Here is a 15,336-nt window from a genome sequence, read left to right on the forward strand (position 1 = left end):
AATGTACAAGGGTAGTGAAAGCAAATGCTTGAAAATATCTTTCAAGTTTTTTTTTTAAATCTCTAAACTGGTTTACTAAATATAATGGCATCCTCAAGGATCCCATAAGGAGGGCTATTGTGGAAGGCAGCAGGTGTTACCTGTTAAGGCATCTGCATCACTGATAACAATTTCTCTCCCCTCTCTCCTTTGAATTACTTGTTAGGATTCCTCCTAGAAACATATGTACTTCTTTAGAACAATTTTAAACTTAAAATTGTATATAGTAGGTCTCCTCTGACACATTTTCAGTGTTAAAACAGTATTTAATGGGAAATTCCATTTACTATTACGGCAACTTTAAAAAAAAAAAAAAAGCAAGGGGCCGGCCCTGTGGCCTAGTGGTGAAGTTCAGCATGCTGCACTTCAGCGGCCCGGGTTCGTGGGTTTGGATCCCGGCTGCAAACCTACACCACTCATCAGCCATGTGGGGGTGGTGACCCACGTACAAAGTAGAGGGAGATTGGCACAGATGTTAGCTCAGGGCTAATCTTCCTCAAGCAAAAAAAGAGGAAGATTGGCAATGGATGTTAGCTCAGGGTGCATGTTCCTCAGCAAAAAAATAAATAAGTAAAAATAAAAGCAAGTCATTTAGGAATCATTTAGGGAAACTTGGAATACTAAACATTTGTCTTTTGCAATCTTCACAGGACTAATGAGAGGCTGGCAGAGATCAGTACTGAACTTCTCCTGAAGAAAGAGCAGAACAGATCTTTACTCAGCACTCTTACTACGAGGCCAGGCCTGGAGCCGCCTTGTGTTGGAAATCATAATAGTAGTTTAGTGCTCAACAGAAATCTTACTCCAAGAGAAAACTTGGTGATTCCTTCCTCAAGGCCACGGCCTTCGAATAACAGCATGGAGACTTACTATACCAAGGTGAGTTATATTACTTTTTTTTCCTTGGGTTTCAGATTTCCGATATAATTCCTGTTTTGAGTTTGGTGAAATTCTGAGTTGTTTGATTGACTAATGCACACTAAGTAAAAGTCATAATTATTTGTACTAATAAAGAAAGTAGACAGAAATTTTACAGTTTTTTTTTAAGAGATACCTCTTGTTAACTTTATTTTCAAGAGATACCTGTTGTTAACTTTATTCAGTAAACGTAACGCATTTTAAATTTCTTGAAAAGCTTGAATTTCAATTCAATTTTAGAAATGAAATATTATTGCCTAATAACCAAAGGTATACTTTGAGATTCTTTGGCTTGCTTTCTACTTGATCTCAGTTTGGTGGTGGTTCGTAACAGTTTTAAAGTTTTACTGCACCCGAATTTTTCCACCCCTAAGAATAAGTGAATGATTGGCATCCAAAAACTTAGCCACATATGAATATTTATTATTTAAAGAAACCCAAGGTAAATCCTTTTTATGAATCAAATTCATAAAAACTTGTAGCACTAAAACGATTAATTTCTTTTTTTAAGTTAAAATTTTTGCTATTATGTGAGAGTACATCCTTAATTACTATTTTACTTACAGCGTTTTTGTCTCAATTTTTATAAAATATGTCTATGGCTGGGCAATTGTAGAACATTTTCTAAATAGTTATATCAAGCAAATATTTTAATTTGTAAAGTAAAATTCACTTATGTCTCTCTCTCTTGCCATCCATCACTTGAGTGATGGATGACTAAGATAACGATGATATGAAGAGTCTTTAAATAGCAACTAGTTTTCACTGTGTATCATTGTTATTAAAATATCTATCTCAATCAGTGCACATTGGCTTGTGGTTTTGATGATGTTTTCATGATCTTCTTAGGGCAGAGAACAGTAGCATAGCCCGTGTTAAATTGAGGCCTCAACCTGATTTCTTCACTTGGCTTCATGTCCTAACAAATCATAGAAAAGCAAAGCTAGAGTTCCTTAGATAGCACTGAGGCCAAATAGCTTAAAAGAGAATAAAATGACTGTTTTAGTACATAAATTATAAGATCCTAGCTAGCTGATATTTTTTCATCATTTTATTAGCTTAGTGTCATTTTATTTTTCTGAAAAAATGAGAGGATTCAAGATCTAAGTGTTTCAGAGTCATGAAATTGGACTACTGCTACAAAAAGAAAATGAATGTCAAATACTTCTGTAAATGGTTAAGCATGATGCAGACTTAAAATGTTCGTATTAGTTCTCACCAGAAAAATCAGATAACGTATCATTTAACAAGATGAAGAAGAAAGAGTGTGTAAATGCAGGAGCAATGAAAGGAGATTTTTGAGGAAATTTTTTTGGAGGAAAGAGGTTTATTTTTTAGTATTTCTAGATAAATTGAAAATAGTTTATGTTAAACTTAGTGTTGTAGTTCCAAGGCATACATAGTTCCCTGTGGGGCACTGGATTGCCAAGTCGTGCTAGACTTAATAAGAGAGATTGAAAAGCACTAAGCACTCCTCCATCAAAAGACAGAGAGAGACAGGTCTGCTAATCACTGCAGAATGCCCTGGAAGTGTTCTTACACAGTTGTTGTTCACAGAATTCCTCCTCAGACTTGCCGAAAGAGGTGGCTTCTGAGTTGCTAGGAGTTTAATTATTTCCACTAGGAAAACATAAAGTAATACTAGGAGAGGTGGTAACACACTGTCTAAAATGATAGAAGGGGATGACTTTTTGGATGGGGCATTATAAAACAAGAGACTTCTAAAGATTTTTAGCTATGATTCTAGAAAGTAAAATGTTAGAAATAATATTAATATTGAATTTGTTTACCAATCTCCTTTATTTGCAAGGTTTTAACATTTTGGACTATTCCTACTGTGAAGTTCTGTCTTACTCAGCATTTTTTTCTAACTTTAAGGAAAATAATTATAATAAAGTATTGCTTTATGTCTGTGATTTCAGTTGTACTGGTTGTTGAAGCAAGTTTTCTCCACATCCATAACATTTAGATTTATTGATTCTGTCACCGTGACGTGAAGCTTAGCCTTGCACTTGATACAAATGTGGTGGTAACAGATTACTGCAGATCTTTCCCCCTAATTTTTACCTTCAATTTTCACATTCTAGTTTAATTCTGGGGTGATTTGTCCTGTATATCAGAAGCAATTTTATAGTTTCATTCAATTGTGTTATTTAATTATATGATTATAAAATATAAAAAGTTAAAATTAGCTTGAACAGATACATCAGTAGTTAGATTTTTCTTGCCAAAGAATTTTTTTTCCAAAAATTGAAAACTTAAAAATTTATTTCAGAAAATTTTATGGCAGATTTCTTTGGTTTAAAAATTTTTTGTGTTCAAGAGTTTTTTAGTGTCTGTGTGCCTAGCACAATGCATGGGCACAATAGTTACTTAATAAATGTTCTTTAAATCTGTTTTATAAGGAAAGACTAAATTTCACATTGATTTTGGACTTCTGGTGCATTATTGAGACTTTAAAAAAAATTCTAATAATTTATTTAAGTAATTTTTAAATTTCTCAAATGTCCATTTAGTTTAGCAACTCTTTTTCTCTGGTTATACAAATACATCAAAGCTAAAACAATTAATATCCCTAAGACTTTAACTTTTACATGACAGAACATTGTCTCAACAGAATGAGTCACATTTCTCCCCGACTAAGACTAGGCCTCTTGTTTGCATCCAAGGCAGTGCCTGTCTGCTCTGAATTCCAACTCCAATCAAACTAGCACAGTAGTTATGCTAGTTGCTCATAAGGCAGAGACGGAGTTTAATAAACTTGTTCATTATATCGGTTATATGCTCTGTATAATTCCTCATGTCTCTACTTCATTTTGCCTACTTGGACAAATGCCCAGTAGTCATTTTATCCTTTGAAAGATTCAGGGAATCTCTCAGCTTCTTCCAATTCTTTTTCTTTCATTCATTTTTTTCTCTGTACTTAATTCTTAAGCTTCTTGATTAACAAATTCTCTCTCAGTTCTTTTCTCTGCAGCAAAATACATGTATTTAATATTTACAAACTCACAAGTGTAATTTCCTTCATAGATTAATCTATTTACAGTTGGAAAATGAATTGTAGTGGTTTAAATGGGCAAACTTACTTGATTTTATTACATTTTTATATTTACCATATTTGTTTTTATAACATTTGAGTGGTTCTTAAAATAAAGAATGATACCAAATTTTAATTTAGAAGTGTCAATAGTTACGGAAAATATGTTAACTTTGGAAGTGTGTGTGTGTGTGTGTGTGTGTGTGTGTGGTGTGTTTGTATGTATCATATTGGTCTCAAAAAGAGAACGCAACATTATTTTCCAACCTGTAATCTCAAATATAATTTAATGGTAGCCTATCAATAAATTATTGTTCAATGAATGAACATATATTTGTATTTGTTGTGCTTTGCTATTGTTATTGGCTTCACTATATTTCTAAAATATTCCTTTCAACTTTTTCCCTCATTAAAATGGGGATTGTTTTGAGGAATGTACAATAATTATAAAGTCAAGGAAGAAGAGAATATTTCTATTAGTGTTGTCTAGTCATCTTTCTTCTTGGAGCTGTGGAGGGGTAGGTGGCAAATGACACTCCTCTCCCCCTTCTGAGTTCAGAACATAGGAGTTAGGCAGATGGAGAGCAACTTACTGTCTTTACTACTAACACCTACTAGCGAAGTGGAGGATGTGTTTGAGGTGTGCAGCCACTGTGGGCTTCCAAACACTTCATCCTCACTTAGGCGCTTCCCCACACGGTTGTAAGTGGAGGAAACAAATGCTTGACACCCACCCCAGGGGCATGCTGCTCACTGCAGAGAGGAGAGCAGACCCGAATTCACATCACCGTGGGCAGACACATCTTTTCAAAGTAAAAATTTGGAACCAAGCAAGCACTCTTAGTTCCTTCTCCCAAGTTCACACATTAAGTAAATCTCCCCTCCTCTCCGGAGGAAGGTGGAGAGAGTATAAGTCCTCACATGAAAACTTGAGGCCAGGGAAATGAAGGTTCTTCTATAATTTTTGACTGGATTTAAATTATAATTGAAATTAAGCTCATGTCTTTTGTACATACCAACTAATGATGAGAAGTGAGACAGAAGTATGCTAGATGGTGAAGAGAAACCTGTTTTATGTTTTAAGTTTTGCGCTAAATAACCCACAACATGGATAATTCATCTGTTGATTGATTTTGGTAAACCAAGTTTTATTTGGAGGAAATGACTAGTTCTTTTAAGCAAGAATTTCCTCAATTTCAGCTTGCTTAATTCACTAAAGATTTTCTCCTTCAACTTCCCTGACCTGTGGTTAAAAAAATTTGCACTTTATAAATTGAGTATATTGAATGCTACTAATAGGAGTTATGATATTAATTTCAGTCCCTTTATTTTTATTCATGCCTTGAAAATGTATAATTTAGTTAGAAAGCTACTATTGCATGTCTCATGCATAAACGTTATTGAGCTACATGACAGTTTTACATATTCATTTTCTCTGAGTTATAGTTAAAGATCTATGTATTTTTCCTAAATATGAGGAAGTAGGTCGTGTAGAACCTAGGGTCAGTAAGAAGAACTAAAGCCCATTCCTGGCCTACAGGTGGTTGGCTTTGTGACCTCAGGCAAGCTACAATCTCTCTGAGCCTTTCTTGCCTCTTAGGTAAAATTAGGGATTTTGACTAAATCAGTGACTTTTGTAACTTGAAAAAAATTTTTTTCAAAGAACAAAACCTTTCTTTTAAAAAAAAATTTGCATCAAACTATATTATGTAACAGAATTAAGTAGAGCTGTCTAGCTGAAGGAGGGATGGAGACTCTGAGGCTGTGACTTCTTTATCCCTCAATCCTGCAGTGTCGCCAGTAGAACCTTATATTTCTATGGGACAGAGTTTGAAAACTACCGGTTAGGAGAGAATACTTCTAATTAAAAATCCTTTGAATTAAAATTGACTGATACATTGTTTGCCTGTGTATAATTTCCTCACCTTTCTATATTTTTGATAAATGGAAAAGTACAAATAAAATTGCAGATGTGTCCTCTTTATTCATCTTGGATTCCAGGCTACTTCCACCATCAGAACCACAGTCCTCACCTAGAAATAAACAGACAGGTCATGGAAGGAAATAGTTAGGAAAAGAACCTTTATGGGAAATATAGTAACATTACATTAGTAGTTCCTTAACTAAACTCATGTAAACATGTGATTTACATCTTACATAGCGTTTAGTAATTGTGATATAAAATTGTTTCAATAAAGTCCTCTCCCTTCATCTGGTACTGAGTTATTAGTTTTACAAGGCCTGTCTAGTAGTGTTGTCACATTATTCATTTTATAAGGCCCGTCTATAATGCTATTGTCAAAAAAGTGTTATCACAATATTAGGACACATGTTAGCCACAAAAATTTGTCTTCACAACTAAAATTTGGCATTGGATATCACATTATTATCACTACCATGACCCTGTTTGGGGCATTTAGTGAGAGGATACCTTTTATAAGAAAGATTTAAATAAGAACATTCTAGATGGGGAAATTTATAATACAGTTTGAAATAGTCCCAAACATTTCATAATTAAGTAGATAACTGTAACTAGACAAATGTTTCAGAAAATCAGCCCTGATTTCTAGAAAGGAAACATGTTCCAATAAAAGAGTTATATATTGTTTTCCTTGTTTCTGATTCTAGAAAGTTGAATCAGAAACCAAGTTTGAAAACTGGCTCTAGCCTATGTTTTTCCTTTCTTCGGGCAGATTTTCTGAAATCTTTGTGTCCATATGAATAAAGAAATGTTTCAGTCACAGTACAGACAGCAAAATATCTTTACTTAGTTTTTGCCAGTAGAATTTTCACATGATATTATGACAGGACCACTTTCCTCATTTTATGTATTTAAGAATGTACGCTAAAAAAATCAATAACATAGATCAGACCTTAAGATTTTAATTTTCTAAAAGTGCGGAATGAAGAGTTTATTTTAAGGAAAAATCCGTTAAAGTAAAAAAACTGATTAAACTTTTACAAAGGGCAGATTTTCTAAGAACTGCAAGGTAATGCCTTCAGTGTGAACTATGACTTGAATTGTTTAAACGACTTGGTACCAATAAGATCAAACATCACCCTTCTGAAGTTATGTATATTCAGCGGACCAATACTAAGTGTACTTAGTGTATTAGTGTATCAGATTCATCTAAATATCATTACATACATATGTTCTCTATTATTTAAAATCAAAATATATAGGAATTTATTTTATTTTATTAATGTGATTATTTTTCTATCTAAGCGATCCCCAAGTTAGGTCTAGTCTCTCAAAGTATTATTTAAATGCCACATTTCTTAAGCTATATATCATTCCTACGATAATGTCTCTTGTTTAACTTAAACATTATAAATAATGTTTGACTTATTTCAGATGCAGCAGGAGTTGGAAAAAAATATAACTAGAGAACTAGAAGAAGGTATGTTGCCAAAATTTATGAACTGAATTTAGATATCATTGATTTCTGAAATAAACTGTAAATAGTAAATGGCATCCCTTTCCCTTGTTTGGATAATAGATACTGTTAAATATTTTTTCTTATACATAACTAGAGAAAAATGTGAAAGCATAAACATTCATAATGAAGAATATACTTATTCTTCATTTATTCATCATGTTCCATAGCTTTTTAAATATCTCAAAAAGTTGATGTATCTCTTTTTATTTCTGGCTATACTGTACCCTTCCTTCACGTCTGCCATCCCTGTGGAACTGTCAACCTACACACTGAAACTATTCTCAGGAAACATGGGCTTCATCAACTTCTCACATTTCTGGAAGTGATATAAGGTCAAAAAAACCAGACTTATCTAGTAACACTTAGTCAAGCAAAGACAGTTCCTGCAGCTGTCACTTGACGGGTGACATTTAACTCTCCAGTCATTGACTGTGTTGTCGGCTTACCTTTTGCTCTCAGGAAAAATTCCAGATTCCTCAGCATGCAATAAAAATACCCAGATCAATTTGGTTCTTGCCAAATTATTCAGCCTTATCTCTTGCTACTTACCCTCCTCTGCCCCTTTGCTCAGCATCTCGCCAAACTAGATGACTTACCATTCCACGGTGTTCTTCCTCCCTCCAGTCTCTGCATATGCTTCTTCCCTCTATCTGGCACACTTTCCTTGTCCTTCCGGTATCAACTTACAAATCACCTCCACCAAAAAGCTGACAACATTGACACCGACCTGGGATGTCCCTTCTGTGTGTTCCAATAGTGCCTGTTTTATCCCTGTTGTGGGACATAGGAGCCTGTATGGAAATTGCCTTTTTGTCTGTGTTTTCAGTTTATAGTATATGACTGTTGAGGGAGGGACTGTGTCATCTTCATCTTGTAATTCCAGTGCTTGTTACAGTACCTGAGCACCTGGTTGTTGAATAAAGGAGTGAAGAATGAGAAAACCAGAGGCTCTGAAGCTTAGCTACAACAGCAGTTAATTCAGTGTGCAGCCCTGGGGAAATGATAGTTCCTAGTCATCTTGTACTCTAGTACAAGATGTATATTTTGTACTCTAGTCATATGTTGATATTTTTCATTCTTCTTAACACTGGTAAAGGTCTCAACTTTTTTTTACTAACTTATACCTAGTTAACAATGAAGTATTTTAGATGAAGACTGTAATTCTTTCTTTTTCTTCCCAGCTGCTGCTGAATTTGAATCTGGACCCTGTAGAGCTTCTCCTCTAGGATCTACTGATGAGTCAAATCTAAGTCAAGATCTGCTTTTGAAAACGTCACAAGAATATGTCCAGATTTTGAAGAAAAATTATATGATCTGAAAAATAAATAGTAAAAATTTATTTACTAGGCTTAGTTTACATAACGTTTTGTTTCCCATCAAACATATGATGTGAAAATTTTAAAGGAAAATATTTTTGTATCGTATGTGTATGATGCTAATTTATATGGTATTTTAAACTGTTTCTTAGCATCAAACTAACTTTTAACCAGATTTTGGGAATGAAAACCAGCACTTACATACTCAAACTGCCCACATACCAGCTGTTTAAACAGCACCCAAGCAACCAGGTTGTCATTAATACGTCAGTGGTGTTAATAGCTTTTTTGTATTTTATAATTTTTTTCACTGTATATGGACCTAAAGATTTAGACAGACATCATTTTGATATACTGCTGCTGTGGCTATTGTCAATGTTTGGATATGTTACAATTGTTATAGTGCCATAAAACTTAGTATATATAATTTTAATTTTAAACACTGATTCATAGATCTTTCCTCATAGAGAAATAAAATTTGCCTAAGGCTGTTCACCTTTTCTGTTTATTTATTTTTTATTTACTTTTTGGAAATAGTCTTACTATTAGAGAAAAGTTCCAAGTTTTAGTAAAGAACTTTTTTCCCCTGAACCATTTGAGAGTAAATTGCTGATATTATGCCATCATCCCTGATTCCTTCAGTGTTTATTTCCTACAAGTCAGTACATTGCACATAACTACCATCAACCTTCACAATCAGAAAATTAACACTAGTGCATTCTGTCATTTAATCCTCATATTCTTTTCAAGTTTTACCACTTGTCTGTGGCGTCCTTTATAGCAAAAGATCCTGTTCAGATCCATGGATTGCTTTTAGCTGTCACGTCTCTTAGTCTCCTTCAGTCTGGAACACTTCTTCAGTCTCTCCTTCACTTTCATGACCTTGAATCTTTTGAAGAGTCAATTCTAGTAATGTAGAATATCCCTCAATAGGGATTTTTCTGATGTTTCCTTATGATAAGATTCAGATCATACCTTTTTAGCAAGAGTATCACAGAAGTGGTCCTGGACTCTTCTCATTGCATCTTATCATGTGACCTACAATTTTGATTTGTCCCATTACTGGTGATGTGAATGTTGATCACTGAATGTAGTATCTGGTGGGTAATGTTACTTTTTCACTTTATAATTAATTAGTATTTTATGGGGGAAGAACTTTGAGACTATGTAAATACTTCTGTTCCTCATCAAACTTCTGATTTATTCATTTACTTGTATCAGTATGGATTCATGGTTTATTTTATTGAATGGATTATACTTTGTTAATATTTTAAAAAATTTATTTTTCTTTTAGAATTGTTCTATTTTGATAATTTCAGACTTTATAGAAAAGTTACAAGAATAGCACAAAGAATTTTTGGATGCCATTCCCCAAATGTTAACATTTTACTGTCTTTGCTGTGTCCTTCATCCCTTCTCCTCCTCTCTTTCCAGATAAACACAAATGTAGGTATATAATACAGATTTTTTTTTCCTGAACCATTTCTAAGTTTCAGACATCATGCCTATTTACTCCTAAATACTTTAGTGTGTATTTCCTGAGAAAAAGGAATTAGCTAACATACCTGTAGTGTAATTATCAAAACCAGGAAATTAAGTATCAATATCTAATCTAAGGACCTTATTCACATTTTGCCAGTTGTGTCAATACAGTCATGTGCTGTGGAACGACGTTTCAGTCAACAGCCAACCATATATGTGACGGTGGTCCCATAAGATTAGTACCATATAGCCTAGGTGTGTAGTAGACTATACCTTCTAGGTTTGTGTAAGGACACTCTGATGTTTGCACAACAAAATCGCCTAGTGACAAATTTCTCAGAATGTATCCCCTTTAAGCAACCAATGACTAATATCGTTTATAGGCAAAGAAAATCCAAGATGCTGTGTTGTGTCCAATTGTCCTGTTTCTTTAATCTCCTTTAATCTGGGACAGTTCTTTAGTCTTCCTTTGATTTTCATGACATTTACATTTTGAAGAGCATAGGTCAGTTATTTTGTAGACTGTCTCTCAGGTTGGGTTTGTGTGACGTTTCCTCAGAAGTAGATTCAGGTTATGCCATTTGGGCAGGAGTGTCACGTAAGTGATGCTGAGTTCTTCCCAGTGCAGCAACTCGGGAGGCACAGGCTTGGTTCCATTACTGGTGATGTTGACTTTGATCATTTGGTTAAGAAGTGTCTGCCGGGTTTGTCCAAGGTAAAATTACTATTTACCCTTTGTATTTCATAAATATCCTGTGTGGAGATGCTGTGAGACTTTTAGAAATAGTTGGTTACTCCTCAAAATTTCACCCACTAGGTTTAGCGTCCATAGATGATTCTCGCTTGAATCAATTATTATGATTTTACCAATGATGATTTTCTTATTCTTTCATTCCTTCTACATTGATAAATAAAACAAAACAAATGGGAGAGAAGGGAAAGGTTATTATTTTGGTGCTTAAATTGCCCCAGATTTGGCCAGTGGTAGCCATTTCAGGCTGACTTCGGGTCTTTTTGCTCTGTCCCCATTATTCTTTGAGCACTTCCTTCTCTGATACAACAAGATGTTCCAAGCTCATTTTGTATTTTTTCTGCCCCAGCCCTGAAATCATCCATTTTTCGTATAAGCCCTGGTTCCTTTTAGGGGAGAGTGGTATTTAGAAACCAAGATCTGGGCTCTAGTTGTGGTAGGTGTGTATATTGCTATTGGGGTTGTCGTTGCTCCTAGGCTTCCTCAGTGAGCCGCAGGGAATTAGATTTGTATACATAAGTTCACATACGTATGTGCATATATTAATCTGTAGTTGTATCTCAAAATATATTGGAAACCATGAATTCTTACTGACACTTCCAATTCCAATCCAATCCCACATGGTTCATTCTAGTTTTTCCCTTTCAATTTTTGTTATTCTCTTTTCTGACATAACCTGGCCCCCATCATCAGTATCTTACTTGTTCAGTCCCCTTATGTGACCAGTCTCTTGTTGTCCCTGCCGCTACGCACATGTCCTCCTCACTCCCACTTGAATTCCAATACCCCACCTCAGGTTGTCTCCACTGCTTTTCCTCCCAAGTGTCTGCTCTCTTCACCCCATCCTTTCTCAGACACCCTGTCCCAGGCCACCTCTTCTACAGATAGTGTACCCCCTTCTGGCTTTGAAGACCCTTGCTGGGCTGTCCTGCATGGATGTGTGGATGCCTCCTGACCCTATTCAGTCTGGGATACCTCATCCTATGTTGTCCACCTATCAGGGGTGCTCTCGAGCTCCAGCACCGTGCAGGGTGGCCCTCCCTTGCTTATGCCTTCCTCATCCCATCCAGGCTCCAGCACCTCACTCTGGGCCACCACAGCACCCTGTTTTTGTACCCATGCTTTTGAACTGAAATATTTGAGAAGAGATATATCTTTCATAATCACCTAATCAAGCTCTGCAAAGCAAGGATTTTGATTGGAATTGCATTGAATCTATAGATAATTTGCAGAGAAAGACATTTATAATATTGAGTTTTCCAAGCTATTAATATTTTAATAGTCTAACTCTCAATGTTTAAAAAGTTTCCCATAGAGGCCTTACATATATTTTTTAGGTTTATTCCTAGTTACTTGATACTTTTGATCCTATTATAAATGTTACTTTAAAAAATCAATTTGATTTCCTGTTTGTTGCTAGCTTATAGAAATAAAATTTATATTTTGCATATTGAGCTTGGATTCAGCTATCTTGCTAAACTCTCTTATTATATTTTTTCTTATTTGAATATTTTATTCAAACATATACAGACATATAATCTTTAATAGTGACAGTTTTCTTCTTCCTTTCCAATTCCTAGAGTTTTCGTTTATTTTTATTTCCCACTGCAAGAATGTTGTGGAGTAAAAGTGAGGAGAGTGGGTATCCATGTCTTATTGAAATTGCAAAGGAGAAATAGAATCTCTCTATATCTATGTAGATAGTGGGTTTTTAAAAAGTAGATATCCTTTATTGGTGTATTAGTTTTTTATTGCTGTATAACAGATCACCACCAACTTTAGCATCTTAAAACCACACACATTTATTTCACGTTTTCATGGGTCAGGAGTCTGGGCATGGCCTAGCTGGGTAGTTTGCTCTGGGTCTCACAAGTCTGAAATCAAGGTGTCAGCTGGGCTGCATTTTCATTTGAAGGCTCAAGTAGGGAAGAATCTGCTTCCAAGCTCATTCAGTTGGTTGGCAGAATTTATTTCCTTGTCACTGTATGACTGTATTTATATTCCCAGCTATTTGCTGGCTCTCAGTTGGAGGCTGCCCTCAGGACCTAGCAGTTGCCTATGGTTCCTAGAGTCTGAGTCTTAGTCTGCTTGGGCTGCTATAACAAAATACTGTAGACTTATACACAGCAGAAATTTATTTCTCACAAAGAAGAAGTCCAAGATCAAAGCACTGGCAGATTCAGTGTCTCGTGAGGGCCTGCTTCCCAGTTTCTGGACACCAGTCTTCTGGACAGCCCTTCTGAGAGAGAAGGGGATCTCTCTCAGGCCTCTTGTATAAGGGCAGTAATCCCATTCATGAGAGCTCCACCCTCATGATCTAGTCACCTCCCAAAGGCCCCGCCTCCAGATACCATCACATTGGGCATTAGGATTCAACATCAATTTGGGGGGACACAAACATTCAGTCTATAGCAAGGCTGTTCACAGTTGTTGGCCACATGGGCTTCCTCAATGTGGCTGCTTACCTCATGAGGCCAGCCAGGAGAATCTCTCACTTCAGAGAGGGCTCAGTACTCTTTTAAGCATTTTCACCGAATTAAATCAGGCTCACTCAGAATTATTGCCCTTTTGATTAACTCAAAATTAACTGAGTTAATTACATCTGCAAAATTCCTTTATATTTGGCATATTCTAATGCCTGGAGGCAAGTCACAGATTCTGCCCACACTCAAGGGAAAGGGATTATAAAGGGTGAGGACACCAAAGGGCAGATATTATGGGGTCACCCTAGGGTCTGTCTGCTGAAATTATGTTAAGAAAGTTCCCTTGTAATGCTAATTTTCTGAGTTTTATCATGAATGGATGTTGAAATTTACTAGATGCTTATTTGCATCTATTGAGATAATTTTTTAAAAATTTGTTCATATGGTGAATTACATTACATTATTTGCTCATGTTAAACCAACCTTGCATTTCTCAGGTAGACTGAACTTGGTTATGGTATTTCTTTGTTTGTTTTATACATTGCTATTCTTGGTATGCTAACATTCTGATGAGGACTTGTTCATCTCTGTTGATGGATAGTGATAATATAAGCAATTTTGAGTACTTTAGCTCCATTTACACCTCTCCAAACTTACATCAGTTGTTGCTTTGTATTTTAATTCTGTCTTGTATCTTTTAAAAACACTAAACATTTTTATAACTTTTATATGATACTCCAATTTTCATTCAAATTTACCTACATATTTAACTCTTTCTTTCCTCTGTTTTCTTCTTGCATTTTAGAACTGCCATCAGGGATCATTTTTCTTCTCTTGGTAGTGTACATGCTTTAGAATTTTCATCAGTGAGAACCACCTGTAATGAATCTCTATTTAAAAATGTTTTTATTTCCTCTTACTCTTGGCATATATTTTCACTGCATAGAGAATTCTAGGTTGGTAGTTATTGTCTTTGATCTTATGGAAGATGTCATTCTGCTGCCTCTTGGCTTCCATAATTGCTCTTGAGAAATTGGCTCTCTAATTGTTCCTCCTTTGAATGTAATCAGTTCCCACCCTGCCCATGTCCCCTACAATGTTTGGTTACTGTTAAGATTTTACTCTTTAGTTTTGGTTTACTGCAGTTATACTGTTAAGTGTCTGGATTTAGATGTGTTACTATTTATCTTGATAAATAATTGAGGTTCAGTAATTAGGGTTCATTTGGCTTCTTGAATCTGTGGGTTGGTGTCTCAGATTAAACATATCTAGACCTTCTTGATCTAGCCTCCACATTTCTTAACCTTTCTCTTGTGTTTGCCGTATTTGTTTTTTTCGCTATTCCTATATTCTGAATTATTTCTCGTATTTTCTAGTTCATTAATTGTCTTCTACTGTGTCCAGTCTGCTATCTGACCTGTCCATAGGGTTTTAAATTTTGGTTGTTATATTTTTTATTTATTTTTCTTTATTGTGAAATTTTTCTTGTACATTATTGTTTGTCAGTCACCACATAAATGCATCCATTCACCCCTTTTGCCCACCCCCCACCCCCCTTGCCCCTGGTAACCACCAAACAGTTCTTTCTGTCCGTGTGTTAGTTTATCTTCCACTTATGAGTGAAATCATGTTGTGTTCGTCTTTCTCTTTCTGGCTTATTTCACTTAACATAATACCCTCCAGGTCCATCCATGTCGTTGCAAATGGGACAATTTTGTCTTTTTTTATGGCTGACTAGTATTCCATGGTATATATATATACTGCATCTTCTTTATCCAATCATCAGTCGAGGGACACTTGGGTTGCTTCCATGTCTTGGCTATAGTGAATAATGCTGCAATGAATATAGGGGTGAATAAGCCTCTGTGGATTGTTGATTTCAGGTTCCTTGGGTAGGTTCACCCAGTAGTGGGATAACTGGATCATAAGG

At 35.4% G+C, this 15,336-nt stretch overlaps 1 protein-coding gene across 13 annotated transcripts in view; it reads left to right on the forward strand.

The window, feature by feature from the left end:
- Positions 1 to 9,243, forward strand: part of LOC101401040 (ankyrin repeat domain containing 26) — a 93,692-nt gene extending 84,449 nt beyond the window's left edge. For 12 of the 13 annotated variants that reach the window (XM_087420698.1, XM_087420699.1, XM_087420712.1 and 9 more), the window contains 3 exons: positions 690 to 918; positions 7,350 to 7,395; positions 8,616 to 9,243. In XM_087420698.1, the coding sequence (XP_087276824.1) occupies positions 690 to 918; positions 7,350 to 7,395; positions 8,616 to 8,752 (412 nt within the window). In that variant the 3' untranslated portion in view covers positions 8,753 to 9,243. Of the gene's footprint in view, positions 1 to 689; positions 1,103 to 7,349; positions 7,396 to 8,615 lie in introns of those variants that run through there. The other variant, XM_087420709.1, reaches the window with a different exon arrangement.
- The last annotated feature ends 6,093 nt before the right edge of the window (positions 9,244 to 15,336 follow it).

Source organism: Ceratotherium simum, chromosome 32, assembly GCF_057802395.1.
Source record: "Ceratotherium simum simum isolate JZ-2026a chromosome 32, ASM5780239v1, whole genome shotgun sequence".
Classification (NCBI taxonomy): Eukaryota; Metazoa; Chordata; class Mammalia; order Perissodactyla; family Rhinocerotidae; genus Ceratotherium; species Ceratotherium simum.